The 15,299-nt window shown below is 39.4% G+C and overlaps 1 protein-coding gene across 1 annotated transcript in view; it reads right to left on the bottom strand.

The window, feature by feature from the left end:
- ARID1B (AT-rich interaction domain 1B) overlaps window positions 1-15,299 on the bottom strand; it is a 338,300-nt gene that overhangs the window by 75,626 nt on the left and 247,375 nt on the right. The window contains 1 exon segment of the mRNA XM_062572412.1: window positions 11,952-12,041. Coding sequence (XP_062428396.1) covers window positions 11,952-12,041 — 90 coding nt within the window.

Here is a 15,299-nt window from a genome sequence, read left to right as displayed (position 1 = left end):
AGCACAGTAACCCTTCAGAAATCAGTGCAGGACTCTAGGTGCTTCAAATGTTTGTAGGAAGCTCAGATATCTTAGAAACAGAAAAGGGTTCATGGTCAAGATGTTAACTTCCTTGCAACAAAAAAGCAAACAACATCAACTCTAAAAATCTTATCAGAAATGAAAGGAAGCAGCTGGCATACATTCATTTCTCCTTATTTACACACATTTTCCCTAGTGTTCAACTTCATTTTATAACCCATACAGAAAGAAATAAATTTTCTTTCCAGAAAATTAGATCTAAGATAAAGTTTGCTTCTGTAAAGAAAGGAAGTAGGATTACATTAGAACTGCACTGGAGTCAGAGCAGAGGAATGATTAAATAGTTAGACTGCATCTGACATGTCAATCTGTGTGACAACAGTTTTCTTTTCCTGTTTTGTTTTGTATTTTTAAAAGACTGTTAAGGAAACAGCCGTGAGGTTAGTCTTTAAAACTGCAATGGCAACATGCTCATCAGTGAACAAATCAACTCCTTTCCCTTAATATTAGTGATAAAGAGGGGCAGATGATGCTTTACTTGCCATCACAACAAGATACTACTTATCAAGAAAGCACTTGAGTGGAATTCGTCAAACTAAACTATTTCAGAACCAGCTGAATAAAGTGAAGTTGTCAGAACTATACTCTTACATTTTATCATTATTTTTTATATTATGTTTATATCCCTAAATTGGGATTTTATTAAATCCCAAATAATGTTGCAGTTATCTTTGCATTTTTTAAGTTACAAATAAAATAGTAGCATACTATTAATTAGTACACTGTTATAATATAATATTTGTACATTCAAACAGAACATACATACAATGTTTCAAAATGGTCAAGTAAGCTGCAGCAGACCTGCTTCTTTCTTTTTAGCAAAATACAGACAAAAAAAATGCAAAACAGGTAACATCTTTTGATATTTATGTTGTAAATACTCTCCCTTGAGAAAGGAATAGACAAGCATGAACTCTACATTGTCCTATACATCACTAACACAGGTAGGTAATACATATCTTATAACCATTATCATATATGATACCTTTGTAATAAAATACTTTAAAATCCTACATTCCCTTTATGCATACATATGCACAAACCAGATTAACAATAGTAAATTACTAGAGTTTCACGAACTAATGCACTAAGGTTCCTAAATCATATTTGGTCATCATAACAACCAGTACAAAATCTTCTGGTTGTTGAATACTATCTACTCATCACCGACCAATTTATGAAAGAGTTGGGTGCTGCTATAAAATCTGAAATGGATTCTTTTGATATTTTAAAGTCATGGCTTGAATATGAAAAAGCTTTTTCAGGAAAGCAGAAGTTCAAACACAAAAGAAGACACTACAGAGTAACAAGTTATCTACCAGCTGACAGACTGTAACTGTCTACTGCCACAAACTTAACCTACAGTCAGAGGTCTTTTGATATGGCCAAGAGAATTTCATCGATTTTCATGAATGAATTAAGCCTGAAAACACACGGAACGCTTACTCATTTTAAGCTGAGAAAAATTTTGGAGTTTACACGGATAGCAGGTCAGCATTAAAGAAGTCTGTGAACTACACATTTGATAAATAAAATATGAGGAAACATACAACTTGCAATGGTATTTTGCAAAAAATAATGTAGGTGGGGAAAAAATATCAGGCTATGGCTCTTTTAGAAAGGTACACTCAGTGACAGAGCATGAGATCAAAACAGTGGAAGAACTCTTCCGAACAGAGAATAGGAAAACTCCTCTTGTTCTAAGGCAGAAGTTAAAGATGGGAACTAGACAGGCTCATTACTCCGGAAATCATGGAGTGAGAAAAGCAGAAACAGATTTGATGTATTTGATAATCAGCAAATAATTAAAGAAAAATAACACAAAATTTTCTACTCACAAATCAGCTCAAAAGAATTAAACAAGTATGCGAGACGAGAATATTTTCCACTACCTATAAATGAAAAAAACTGGGGGAAAATCACAAATTTCCAATGCTTGGTATGTTACCAAGGCACTGGCAAGCACCCTTGAGGAAAAAGAGCAAATGTTTGCAGAGCCCTGACACTACTTTTGGCAGGCATTCCTTCCTCAAACTGCCATTGAGGTTGTGTTCAGCATCCCCAGATTTTCAGCACAGCTACAACAGAATTGAGATGGATCTAGAGCAGTGACTCACAAATGTAGCTTGTCCATCAATAAAACAACACTGGGTCAGAAGTGGTAGGGCTAAACAAACAAAAAAGCATATTCTGTGTAGTGACTATAATAAACTTAGGTAACGTGCTGACACTGTAGGAAGATCATAATTAGATTGAAACTATCAGTAGCCTGCTCACCTCAGGGGAAGTGATTTAGATATCGAAAAGACTTTATACAAGTCTAAACAAGTAACAGCACTGAAGAAAATGGGGAAGGCTTGGCCTGTGTACCATAATGCAACCCAAGTCAATCATGTGAAACCATGTGGGTAACAAAAGAAAACTGGCCTCTAGAGCAAGTAGTAGGAAAGATGATGCACTGGCTCTTAGCTCTTCCCACTTTCCTTCAGATAGTCTTACTACAATATGCCCAGCTGGATGGGTGATGGTACGAACAAAATCTACTTCTGCCATCCATGGAACATCCAGCTTAGTAATACGCACTGAGTGATCATGGTGTGCTGAGTATGAGGAGTTTACTTTACAGTGAAAATCTGTTTTAGAGGATGCAAATGCTAATTCTCACTATTCCTGTGCAGTTAACAGGTTGGTAGAAAAACATACCAAATAAATAAAATACCTTCTCAAACTGACAGCAAACAAGATTTTGATCCGTGTTTCCCACAGCCAAGGTACCGCATTGCACCAGTAAAATATATTTAGATGGCTCTTGTACAAACCCATTGGAAGTATCCCAAGCAGCAGCCCTGGGCACTGGTAATACTCAGGTATTCAGTACAGCACAGCTCTGTCCATATCCTTGCTAGTGAATGAACACTTTGTGCTGCTGACAGCAGCTCACTCAACTGAAGGGTGGCAACATTAAAGAATGCATTGAGAACACTGACAAAAGAAAAATTAGACTTATTCATTAGCCTCTAACAAGAAGGCTAATAACTTTCTTGATGATAATTTTTTTAATCTTCTAAAAGTTGATAGATTTTAAAATCCTCACTTCTTTTCCCAATCACAATTTATTTTATAAACAACTCTGAAGAGTCACAACCAGAAGAAAGTTCTTCGTTGCTGCCCCATTAAATGTGAAAAAATCTAATTTCTACATGGAGCTCTTTCTTCCACCGACATAAAGCCTTGCCTTCTTCAAGTGCATCGTGGTGTCATTAAAATATGATAGGGTTTTCCGGGGCAGAGTAACAGGCAACATGTTTCCCCCTTCATACCTAGACAATTTATCTTCACATTAGCCTCTGCTAATACCTACAGGACGACTGCCTCACTTCTTCACATCCATACAACAATGATGTTTCTCTGCATATGTGAAGCAGGAGCTGTGGAAAACACCACTTTAGCAAAATCAGTGCAAGGGGCACTGAGGTATTTCTTCTTTTCACTATGGGATCAACATTCTATATAAAAAAGGGTATTGGGTTGGTTTCATTTATTTTTTAGAAATATTTTCTTATTATGCTTTAATATCTGTCTTACAATATCTTCACTGTTTGTCTGATTGTTTCTCTTCACAATGTGAATAGCTTTGGGGAAGATGAAAACTAATGACCTAGCTAAGGTTTTAACCCAGACCCCCTAGTGTTTCACCAGCTGTGCTATTAGGTTAACTGGCTGAATCTCTTCTGCTTCTCTCTGATACTACAAAACCCTGTCTATGTATAGCAAGCAATAATGTTTAAATTTTTCCCACCCCTAAACCTCCCTCAGCTACTGCCTGGCCTTGAAATGCATATAATCTATCATTGATAAATTAGAATCTGGGGAAGGATCAGACAGATTACCCAGATGGTAGCTGGGGAAGACATATCCAACCTTTCCTAATACAAACCTTGCCTAATGCTCTGATGTAAAATTTAAGTGTAGTACTGAGGGCAGAGAGAAGGAAAGACATGTTGATGCTCAGAGGCCAAAAGACAAATTCTTGCTCATCCACTGTCTCGCACATAACTTATAACCGTAACATGACCGGTGCCAGATGCTTCTGCTTTGAGAATCAGGTAACAGTGAATCACAGTGTAAAAACACCCCAGAACAGCCCCTCACACATACACGGCCCCCTAAAACAAATCCTCAGTTTCACTGGGGAGTTTGGGCTGCAGGAATTCATCTGAGCGGCAACATGAAAAATCTGAGGAGTCCGTCTGCTTTACACAATCAACATTTGTCTAAGTTCCCCTAATAACATGCATACTTATGAAAATCATGGAGGACAGCAAAGAAGGAATGGCATTTTTCAACATGCAACGTGCAAGGCCTGCAGGCTTAATGGTCCAAATTTCAGGTTTGAAAAATTTAATCTCCCTGGAGACTCCTGTTCAAAGGTTCCATGGATCAACTCCTCAGATCTTCCTTCCTTTTCATTAAGTAAATACATTGAATAGCATAAGATACATATGGATTTTGTGGACAAGACTAAAATACACAGTGTGTCTTTTCTTTCATATACGTAAAAAAAATCATAATATTTTTTCATAAATACAAAATCAGCATGTGGTCCTCGGTCCCCAGATTTCTTCATCTCAGCCTTATTTGACCGTGAGTTATCATCTGACTCTTCCCTTCCTTGATTTGCAGCTGTTCTCTGACAAATGTTTACTCTACAGCCTTTTAGAATCTTCGGGGACAGAAAGAACCATCCCAGTGTTAGCTGTTACTATAGATCTCTGCTCATTGTCCTATATATTAACTTTAAAAAGTTCTTTATTCTTAGAAAAGCTTCACGAGAAGGTTAGCTTAGGTACTGAGAGAGCAGGCTGCCCTTGAAATGATGCTGCTGTTAAACAGGCAGCCCCAAGTTTATAGGCCATGATGGGAAGTCATCCCCAGGACAGTGATCATACTCAGAAACTTTACTGTAAGGCTGGTGGCAGGAATATTGACTGTCACTTTGTCAAGTTCTTCATCAATGACTGCTTGTGGCTTCTTTCTCTGCCCGAGCCCAGAGGCAGAGAATTTGAAGGCTGTCTAATGAAGTCAGTGGAAACTTTTCTATTGAGAAGTCTTAGCACTGGCAACTGTATAAACTCTCAGAATAATTCAATTCTACTCTCTAATCTCAAAAAGAGAAACCCCAATTTAGTTTAAAAAATGAAATAAAGATTCATCCTCAAGTATAACTAGATTTAACATCAGCAAGAAAAAAGCAATGACCAGCTGCTAGTATACAAAATTTGCTTGGGAGACTTGACTCTAGGTTTTGATTGTAGAGATAGTATTATCTAGTTGAAATCCTACTTCTGCAGCTTTGCTCTCTCCACGGGTGGCTTACCACTTGCAAACTGCACTCTTTTAGCTCTTTTTAAAAATGGTCAGCATTACTGTTTATTTAGTGCACCCCAAAACTAATCAGACCAACCTAAGGCTGAGGCTGGCTGATGTATGGCTGAAATCCAAATACAGTCTGAAACCAACATCCTGAAATGGCAACTGATTCCCTTAAGAATTAACATGGTTAAGCAAAGTAACATCGTATGAAATATTTTAAAGAAAAGGAACTGTCTTCCTTTAGTGCTTGTGAGACAAACTCGTGCAAAACTATTCACTTCCATGGCTCAAAGTGAACACCAGCAGCCTTTTACCACTTAGATTTTGATTACTTATCATAAAATAGACATATTGTAAGCTTTTTTGCCACATGAGTAGGACTCTTGGCTGCTACTGCAACAAAAATAGCGGGGAAAACAGTTTGAGTAAATTTTAACAAAGCTACTCATCAGGCTAACACTGTATTTCAAATTAGAGGAAAATTAAACATCATACTTATGTCCAATTTAAACCTAAAGGACTTTTGTAATCAAGGTAAAAATGCAGTTGTAAAAAATAATGATGGTCTCATCCTTTTAAAGGCTGTTGATAAATACAGTGCTTACTAAATTGAAAAGGTAACGTAACTTCCTGAGCCCCTAAAGAAGATCAGTTTAAGCTGCTGTCGCATAGCTCTCTTACACATACAGATCAGCCTGTATGTTCCTGTACATGCTTTAGAAGAAATGGAGATGGGAGTGCTAGTTTGATCTATAATGTGACTCAAGATGAAAGAGAGTTATCCTTGAAATGAAATAACTTCTTCTAAAGATGTGTGATAGTTTCAATTAAAACCTGTTTTTTTCTCCTTTCATGAAGCACTCCTCTGGCTGTCCAGGGCACAATTCATCTAACACCAGTTTCCTGGGCATGAGGGATTATTTCCCAACCTGGCATGGTGCTCCTGCATACCAGTCAGCTCCTCTTTACTGACCCACTTGGAGAACACTATGTGCAGAAGAGGCACTCAAACATACCTGTGGCTTTGCACTCAAAAGTGCATGCATGTCTCAAGTATCTTTCTTTAAGAGCCTGAAACACTTTAGTCTACATCAAGTAAACTTATTACCAAGTCTGATTTAACCTTAAGTGGTGTCGTCGTTAACATGGCAAGCAGAGGAATTTTAATGACAAGAATCATTTTATTCTCTACTGCTCAGTGCTCTAAATAGATCCCAAATCCCCAAATGAGAGCCAAAACGTAATTGTGGAGAAAAAGTCTTTAAGATCTAAAAGCAAACTACAATATCTTTTTTGTTGCCACAAGAATTCTTTGATCTATTTTCTTCCTTCTGGTTTCTTTCTCTAAGAAGAAAATAATGCAAGGGAACAGAGTCACTATCATCAGACGTCAGTATTAAACCATGAATCTGATTAGGAAATTTAGGGGCAAATTCCCAGATTGGTATTCGGTGTCTTCCAAATAAGCACAAATGTTTCTAGTTTGTTAAAAGAAAATATATAACAGTGAAATTTGTGTGAAGGCTGTGTACAAATAATCACACGTACAAAAAAGTTAAAGGGGAAAAAATACCTACATGAAATCTAATGGGCAAATTAGGAAATTGTAGTTAGTGAAATTCAGACACTACTTATTGTGGTAGGGAAGTACAAAGAGAACATCAAAATGCCTGATCACATCCCATCTGTTACTACCTCTTGTTGGATAACATCTTGGCTGCCAAAAAAGCTGTTTAAATTTACTACATTGCAGCTAGCGATACATATCACTTCTGTGAAGATCTAATACTAAATAAGAACTAGATTTGGAGATAAAGCTTACAAGCAGTTGTGTCAAATAGATCCAAATTTTGCTTAGTGTAACACCTGTATTCTTACAAGCCTGCAGTTTCTAACTGCCTGTCCTTGTTTGTGATGTGTTTTTTAACAGAGCTTACAACTGTACAAAATTCTCAAAAGCTGGATCATGTAAATGACAGAAAGAAATAAAGCTAGAGTAGAAAAAATGATTTTTTTTTTTTTTTTTACAAAAGGAAAAGGTACTGGAAGGAGGGTGACAACGAAGAGGAAGGTTCAACAATTTTGGAGGTGCTTACTCCCTGCACTTTCCACACAGATCTGACAGGCACAGAATGGTGCCATGAAACTGCCTCCAGCAATGGAATATATTTTCCAGCACATCACAGCAGCTGCAGCGGCATCAGTTCTGCTTGCAATACATGTCCAAACAGAAAAGTTCTCAGTGGTCCTATTTCAGCATATCTCAAGGACTAATTAAATCCTCATTACTATCTTCTAATTATTCCAGTGCTCTGGGATTTCACTGAGCAAGTCCCCAATGGTGCATTAGATGAAAAGGGTTAAATAACCTGTGTTGATTTTGAGACTCCAGATCTATTTCAGACCTTTAGCATATCATCAGCATTATCATGAATATTTAACTATGCACCGCTGTGAAAATTATAAGGGGAAAACAATTAAAGATTTTTAAAAAATTAATTCTGACCCATATACATTGCACTAATAAATAAGGCTTCTTTAAGTATCCCCATTATGAGAGTGCTTGCTACAGTAATAACATCATTAACTGTTTCCATTAAGTTCAATGGTTTTCAGGAGCTCCCAATTTACTATCTTAATATAAGTAAGACTGAAATTTGACATGCACACATCCAGCTTGATATGCATGAAAAAATATTATTTAGAAGAAGGTAAGTTTTGTATGCTTTTTCAACATTGGGGGGGAATCATTCGTTTCTGCAGCAGTAGAAGTGTTTATTTCAACATTATTTCCTCCTACTAGCGTCTCCATAGTAGGAGATTCACATACACAAACGCAGACTAGGTTACAAAAGTAAGAGCAAGAGTATAAGCTAATGGCTGAGATGGAAGACTTTCACACTGCAATTGAGGAAGCAGACATAGGAGGCCAGTTTGGATATGGTGAGTTCGTATTTTATCAATACAGATAACTTTGAACCCATGAGGCAGTTTTGGCTACTGCATCCTCGAAGTGCAGTTTCCAAAACCCAGATAAAAACAAGTGGATACCATTAAACAATGACTGTGCACTCAAATATTTGCAAAATGGGTAGCGTGACAGGCATGGTACTACTGCTTCACCACCTTTGAGGGCTGACGCAGCTAGTCTGTAAAAAGCTTTAACTTCAATAAGTAAGAACTCCCCTCCAAACTCTACTTTCGGTCAGAGTAATCAAAAATCTGGAGTAGCTGTATGAGAAACAAAGAGCAAAATATGCATCCTCTGCTGCCCAAAAGTACAGTTAAGTTTCAGTGACTAGCTCAGCAGTCATGGTTCCATTTTCATGCAAAAAGTCCAAGTAATGATCATTTGTTTGCAGTCAGTAGCAGTTAAATGCATGCATAGGTGAATCTGCAGGCCTGCTCCTGCTATGCCAGGGGACTCCTAATGCCAACCTTGCACAGCCTGTGCCCTCCATCTCCAGTTTCAGCTCCCAGAGTCTTAAGTTTTCTGAGACTTATTTCCAAGCACCAGTACTTTCAAAGACATGTGATCTGTGACAGAGGTTATGCACATAAAAATACATGCTGTATTGTATTGTCTATTTAGAAAACACATTGAAAAACTGAAAAAGTTTCATTTACTGGATATGTAACATAATTAATTGACTACTGATTCTGCAATGAGAACACAACCGGGCTACATATAATACTACCTTCCATTTACACTAAGCCAGTGTAATGTACTACAGTTTGATACGAAAGATTTTCACATTATTAAGGAAAAAGTAACTATTTTTAAGCCACCATTACACAAAGTATGAAACAAGCTTTATAAAAAGCTGAAGAGCACAGAAAATCCAGCCCCCCAAGAAATTCCTCTTATTGTGCATATGTACATATGTTATCACCCTCCTCCTCCAACACACAGAATGCACACGTGAAAATATGCTCATTGCCTCATACTGCACTGTATGACAGGGGATGTATAGCCTTAGGCTGGCAAACATAAGAAATCCCAGCTGGGTGCTGAGTAACCATGGAAAGTAGGATAAAATATAATCAAACACTTTCATAATAAAATAAATAAGTGTAAACGTAATGGTTCAGTGTAGTGGTTTAGCATCCAGAAGTGTTACAGCTTAGTCCTCATCTGTCAATCAAGCTTCACAATACTTGATAAATGACATTTTCATTCAAGTATAGAGAGAAGAGGACTCTACTCAAGAAACTGTAAGTAGCCTTTTGTTCATTCAGTACTCTCTCTAAACAAGGAAAGAAATGTTATATAAAACACTAAAAATCCCATTGCCTTATCCTATGGAGGGTCTTTGGGTGTTTTGTTCTCTCTTTTTTTGTTTTTTGCTGGAAAGTGTATCAGTAAGGCAAGTGTTTAAATTACTGTAACAGATGCCTGTGGATCAGGTGTCCTCAGGAGCAATGATTTTCTGCTCAGGTTTTTATCAGTAAATGACAAGCACCTTCCCTTTGAGTCCCCATCACTCCCCCTCCTTCCTTTCTCCAAGTTCAGTGGAAACCAGTTCAAGCAAGCAAAGGAATCAAGTAACGTAACAGCCTTTTTAAAAGGTGAAGTTTTCCATTTCAAAGGAGCCTCTAATCAATGACAGGGTGCAAAAGGGAACGCACGCATGTTTATGTGCGTAGAGCGTAGACTTTAGAGAAGCTTTGGGGAACATGTTCTGTAAAATCAATATGACCTAGCTAGTTACAAATTTCATATCTGCTGCATGAAACAAATGGACTTCTTATATAAGCTGGGTCACAAGGATCATGCATTGAACACCAGAAGCCTCCATTTATAACAAAACAGAAAACAAAACATTTTGCAAGTGAATAGGGCAAAAATTGCTAAAACGTTCCCAGACATGTTTATTCTAAGAACAAACTCACAAGTCTCGTAGTCATATAGCAAGAAACAGGCCAAATAATACACTGGTAAATTTTCATTTCCTCACTGCTCTTGTTTTACTTCACAGTTACAGTAGCTGTCTCCTGTTTTACTTTTGAATACCTCCCTTCTTCCCCCAGACACACACTGGCACTCAGTTTCCCTCTAGAGCACCAAAGAAGAAGTTCAAGCCAGAGCACCCTAGCCTGTCCCCCAAAGCCTGACGAGGCTCATATACTGCAGAAAAAATTATTACTGAGCAGTGCCATGTTCTGGGCTGTGACCCAGTCATGCCAGGCGATGAACACATCTTTCTGAGAGGCATGGGTCTCCTAAGCCTCACTCTGATCCATTCCTACTGTCTCGTGACATGCTGCCCTATAAAACATAATAAAGCTGTATTGGGTATTGAGGCCACTCTTTTTTTGTTAGACATGTGCATTATTCTAAACAGTTTTAAAGGGAAAACAGGTCCCTGTGCTAACAACTATATATAAAGAATGACCTGAAAAGGAAAAACAAGAAATGAGTTGCACAGAATTCTGTGTTTAATGTTCCCATTAATCGGCATTTGAAGAAGAGGTGACATTCAACATAGAAAAAAATAGCAAAAACTAAGATCTTTTCCCCTGTCTGTGAATCCTCTTAGTTCCTTCTGGATGCTATCCCAGAAATTTGTCACTCTGTGAGCTCAACTTCTTTCACTGTGAGAAAACTTCTAGTATTTATGGTATCCCCATATGGTGCTACTTGAAATATTTTTGGTACCAAGACATTTTAGGAGGCGCATTTCATAAATAACTCCATGTTTATCACAGTTATCATGTGTCTGTTTTGCGAACTTGTTGCTGGCACATGTTAACCACTGCATGGACACGATACCGAGTTAACAGTAGTTTATCACACAGTCATAGAAAAAGGCCATGATGATTATCTTTCCTGGGCTAGTGAGAAAGGAGGGAAAAAAGGAAAGGTTTTAAAGTTTATTAACAGTAACATTAAGAGAAAAAAATCTGTTTATTTTGGTGAGCATTTGCTAGGAAACACCCTTTTAGAACAGTGCTGCTGCCTGCAAGTCTTTCCCTTGAAAGATTTCCAAAGCTTTGAAACATTTGACCTAAATAATTGATTTGCTTTAAAGGTATTTTTCTGTCTGCAACTGGCCAAGGGACTAGCTATCGTGTCCCTACAAAGACATCAGACACAAGGGAGTTTTGGTAACAGTAGTAAAACTGCAGTAGTATTATAAAACCATAGGCAGTACTACTACTATTGTGCTTTCTACAGATCTTGAACTCCAAGCTAGACAATGGCAAGTTGAATTCTCCAGGACATGATTCAAGTATTTACAGCAAACTGCTTTTATAATTTGAGTATTCACTGTATTTTAAGAGAGCCCTTGTTTCCAATTATTTTTCGGTAAAACCTGCTATTCAGTTGCACTTTCCCCAGAAAAGGAAACCCCAAGAGCCTTTAACAACATGAATTGTCATTATTTTCCCTGGGAAAAGAAAAGACATACCAGGAAATCTCACGTTGCTAATGTGCAACTTAAAATGAAGGCTGCATTTGGCACCGACTAAAAAAGACCCAGCACCTAACAAACCTCGGTCCTGTGGCATTGGTGACTGGCTCAAAGCAGGGTGGGAGCTGGATTCTGACTGGCTGCCAGGAGGCTGCGGTGGCATCTGACTGCCTGTAACACATAGAGAAAAAAAGGCAAAACAGACTTGCTTTTAACATTGCAATGTACAAAACCAAGCCTTACTGCATTTTTGAACAACTCAACATCAAAGAAAGTACCAGCTGTATAAGTTAAAGACACAGCTCAACAGGTCTAGGTTTTTTCAGGTTCTCTTTCTTGTTCTTTTTTCTTTCTTTCTTTTTTTTTTTTTCCTTTTCTGAAACCCAGGGAGGAAACATGCATAAACATATTTAGCAACAGGCATGGCGAAATGTTCAATTTCGTATCGAGCGAGTTCCCAACCTCACCGACATGATCCAATTTATAGCTGCAAATCTCCTGACACGTATTTCTGCTAGCGAGTTTAACAAAATCCAAGTCTGCTGAACAATAGGGCTCATCCTGCCGAGCTTAAGCTGGCCTCCAGCCAGGCAGACGTGGCCTGCTGCCAACAATATTACCAATGAAAAACTTGGTCGATACAAAAATGACTAACAACAACGGCTTAAAAAAATATTTCAATGAATCAGTGGTTTAATGTTATTTGAATGCCCATGCGGGATACAGGCACAAAGACCAATACGTAGGTGCATGCGGGAAGCGAGGCCCGTATGAGAGAGATGGACAGAGCAGGGGTATCTTCTGATTCAAACACAGGCAAAGGGAAGATATTTGCTTATTAAAACACCCATCCAGAACAGAGGGCCCCACTGTTACGGCTTGGTTCAAAAGACACCCATGCGCTTTATCCACCCAAAGACGACGACCAGCACAGGTAACGCTGTCTGTGAGGCTTACGGCACTAAATCTTCCCTTTCAACATCACTCCCTAGGAGAGCAGGTGCTTATCGTACTGATGAAAGACACCAGAAAGTTGCTTCTCCGGGACCCGATTCAAGGCAGCGTGTCCAGCCCGGGGGTCCCCGCAGCCGCCCGGGCGCTGCCACGCGACGGCAGCCGCCTCGCGCCAAGTGCACGACTGCCACGGCACGAGCGGGGTGGCAGCGAGGCGTCTCCTGGGGCTCCCGCTCACTGCTGGTTTTGAGACGCATCTGCTCTTGACAGCCAAAGCAGCTTGAAGACCACCTCAGGTTAGGCAGCAAATATATATTTTAAGTGTTTAGACACTGCAGCGACGGGCAGGGTATAAATAGCAGCAGACAGATTTATATCCCTTATCCTCAGAAACTGCTCAGATTGTTTTCCGTTTAAAAGAAATGGAAAGAATAAAAACACATGAAATAGATTTGTGCCTGCTGAGAATCATTTCCTCTTGCTTAGCAGCCGCCCTTTTTTAATGGCTCGAGCGAAAACCCCGTGGCTCCTTCAGGAGCTGTAGGCGCAGCTGAAGGAGGGCCAGTAGGGGCTGCTCTTTCTTTAGAGCCAGGAAGCGCCCAAAGTTAGGGAGAAGTTACGGAGGAGCGCGGGAGCCCCCTCTGCCCCGCCGGGCTCCAAGCCGCCGGCTCGGACAGGAGGAGAAACGCAGGAGCAACGCCCCGAAACGCAACGCGCAACGCCTGCCTCGCCGCTTGCATCGGGCGCTCCCGCGCTAGGGGCCGCGGCGGTGGAGGCCGGTGGCGGCCCGTCCGGGCTCTCGGAGGCGCCCGGCCGCAGCCCGTGCCCGGCTTCCGTTCTCCGTCGCTCAGCGCGGGCCCACGTTGCAAGCGCCCACGCTGCCACGAACGCGGGGCACGGCCACCTCCCCCCCGCGCGGCCACTGCCGCACACAGCACTTTCTTCTTCTGAAAGCCATCGAAGAGTCTCCACACGGTTTAAAAACCAAAGGCAGGCAGGGGTACTGCTGACCACACCGCACAGCTCCCAGTGCAACCTCCTTTACGTTGAGATTTGGCAAACTCCTTGAGAGACGCTAATATTGCAGGGAAGATCTATGCCAGGCACCCTAGTTTGAACGTATTTACACAAAAAAAAAAAAATTTATTTCTACCTGTAACAACTTCAGCTTTCTGGCAAAGCCTTATCCTGCACATGGAGACGTGCGAGCACAGGCAGGGAGAGTTAAACTCTACAACTCTAAAGGCACGATGTGGTACAAAGAAATCATTTTCGTCTGTATCCTCAGGAAACACAGACTCGATGGTTCTGAAAATTCACTGAAATTCTCAGCATCAGCAAAAATTTACACTATCTTAATAGTTCATGGGTTAGTTTTGTCTGTTTCTCCTTAAAAAAAAAAAAAAAAAAAAAGCTTTAAGCCGGATTTTGTCCACTTCATCAAAGGAAACAACTTCACAGACGAGGAGACCACCACCGAGCACACTCAGACAAGCAATGAACTTACAACAGAAGTATCTGTTCTGCTAACGTGGGTGCCACAGATTACCCTAGCGCTGGATATGCAGGGTGCTACACAAAAATATTTTGAGGTGAACTGTCATTTTATCCTTAAGAGTGATGCAAAAATAAAAGAGATTAAGCACCCAGCTACCTTTCAGGACTTGGACTGAACTCTTAGTTTGGGTGTCTAGCTCCCATTGATTGGGAGTTGATGACAGCGCTTTTAAAACCCTTTGAAGATAGTCTGTCATGCTTTTTAGGTTTCTTTGTCATAAACAAAAGTGACCTTAAAGGCTGTTCATTTCTCTCCTTTAAATAATATTAATCCTCCTCCTTTTAAATCAGTATTTTAGTTGGTATTCTTGGAAGACATTTTTGATACTACATTATCAGATTTTTGTATTTTATTATGGAAGGAAAACTTGCATGAAAGCAAGTAATCTTCTATGAAAGCAAATAATCTCTGAGGTTCATTGTAAACATTAGTTCTATAGATATTTTAGAGAAAAATAACTTTTTTTCTTCCTTTGTTCTTTTTTAATGACAGACTACTGGCTCTTTTGACCCAATGATATACAGATGGGAGTTTAAGCATGAGGACCTCTTCCTCTGTTTTATATAATACTGTTGTCACACTGGTGAGATATTATACCTGCCAAAACTTATGCGAAGTGAACACTATGGATATTTCACAATATGTTAATTATACAAAATCACAGCAAATAGGGTAATGTGTGTTAAAAGGATAGACACCGCCACACTACTTCTCTTATCTGGATATTTAACAGAGGAACAAGAAATCCATTTCAAATCAGGAGTATTATGCAGTGCAGTGTGAAAAGCAAAGTACATAAAAATGTTCTAAGGAGTAGGTGGTTAGCATATGCACAGTAAATGATATTAAAATTCATACAGGTATCTTTTAAACTTGGTTGTTAAAAACAACCAAAACCGGCCATGTATCTTCCTGTT

The sequence above is a fragment of the Rhea pennata genome, chromosome 3 (genome assembly GCF_028389875.1).
Source record: "Rhea pennata isolate bPtePen1 chromosome 3, bPtePen1.pri, whole genome shotgun sequence".
Classification (NCBI taxonomy): Eukaryota; Metazoa; Chordata; class Aves; order Rheiformes; family Rheidae; genus Rhea; species Rhea pennata.
Note: the sequence above shows the minus strand (reverse complement) of the source record. Positions and strands in the feature narration are given on the sequence as shown.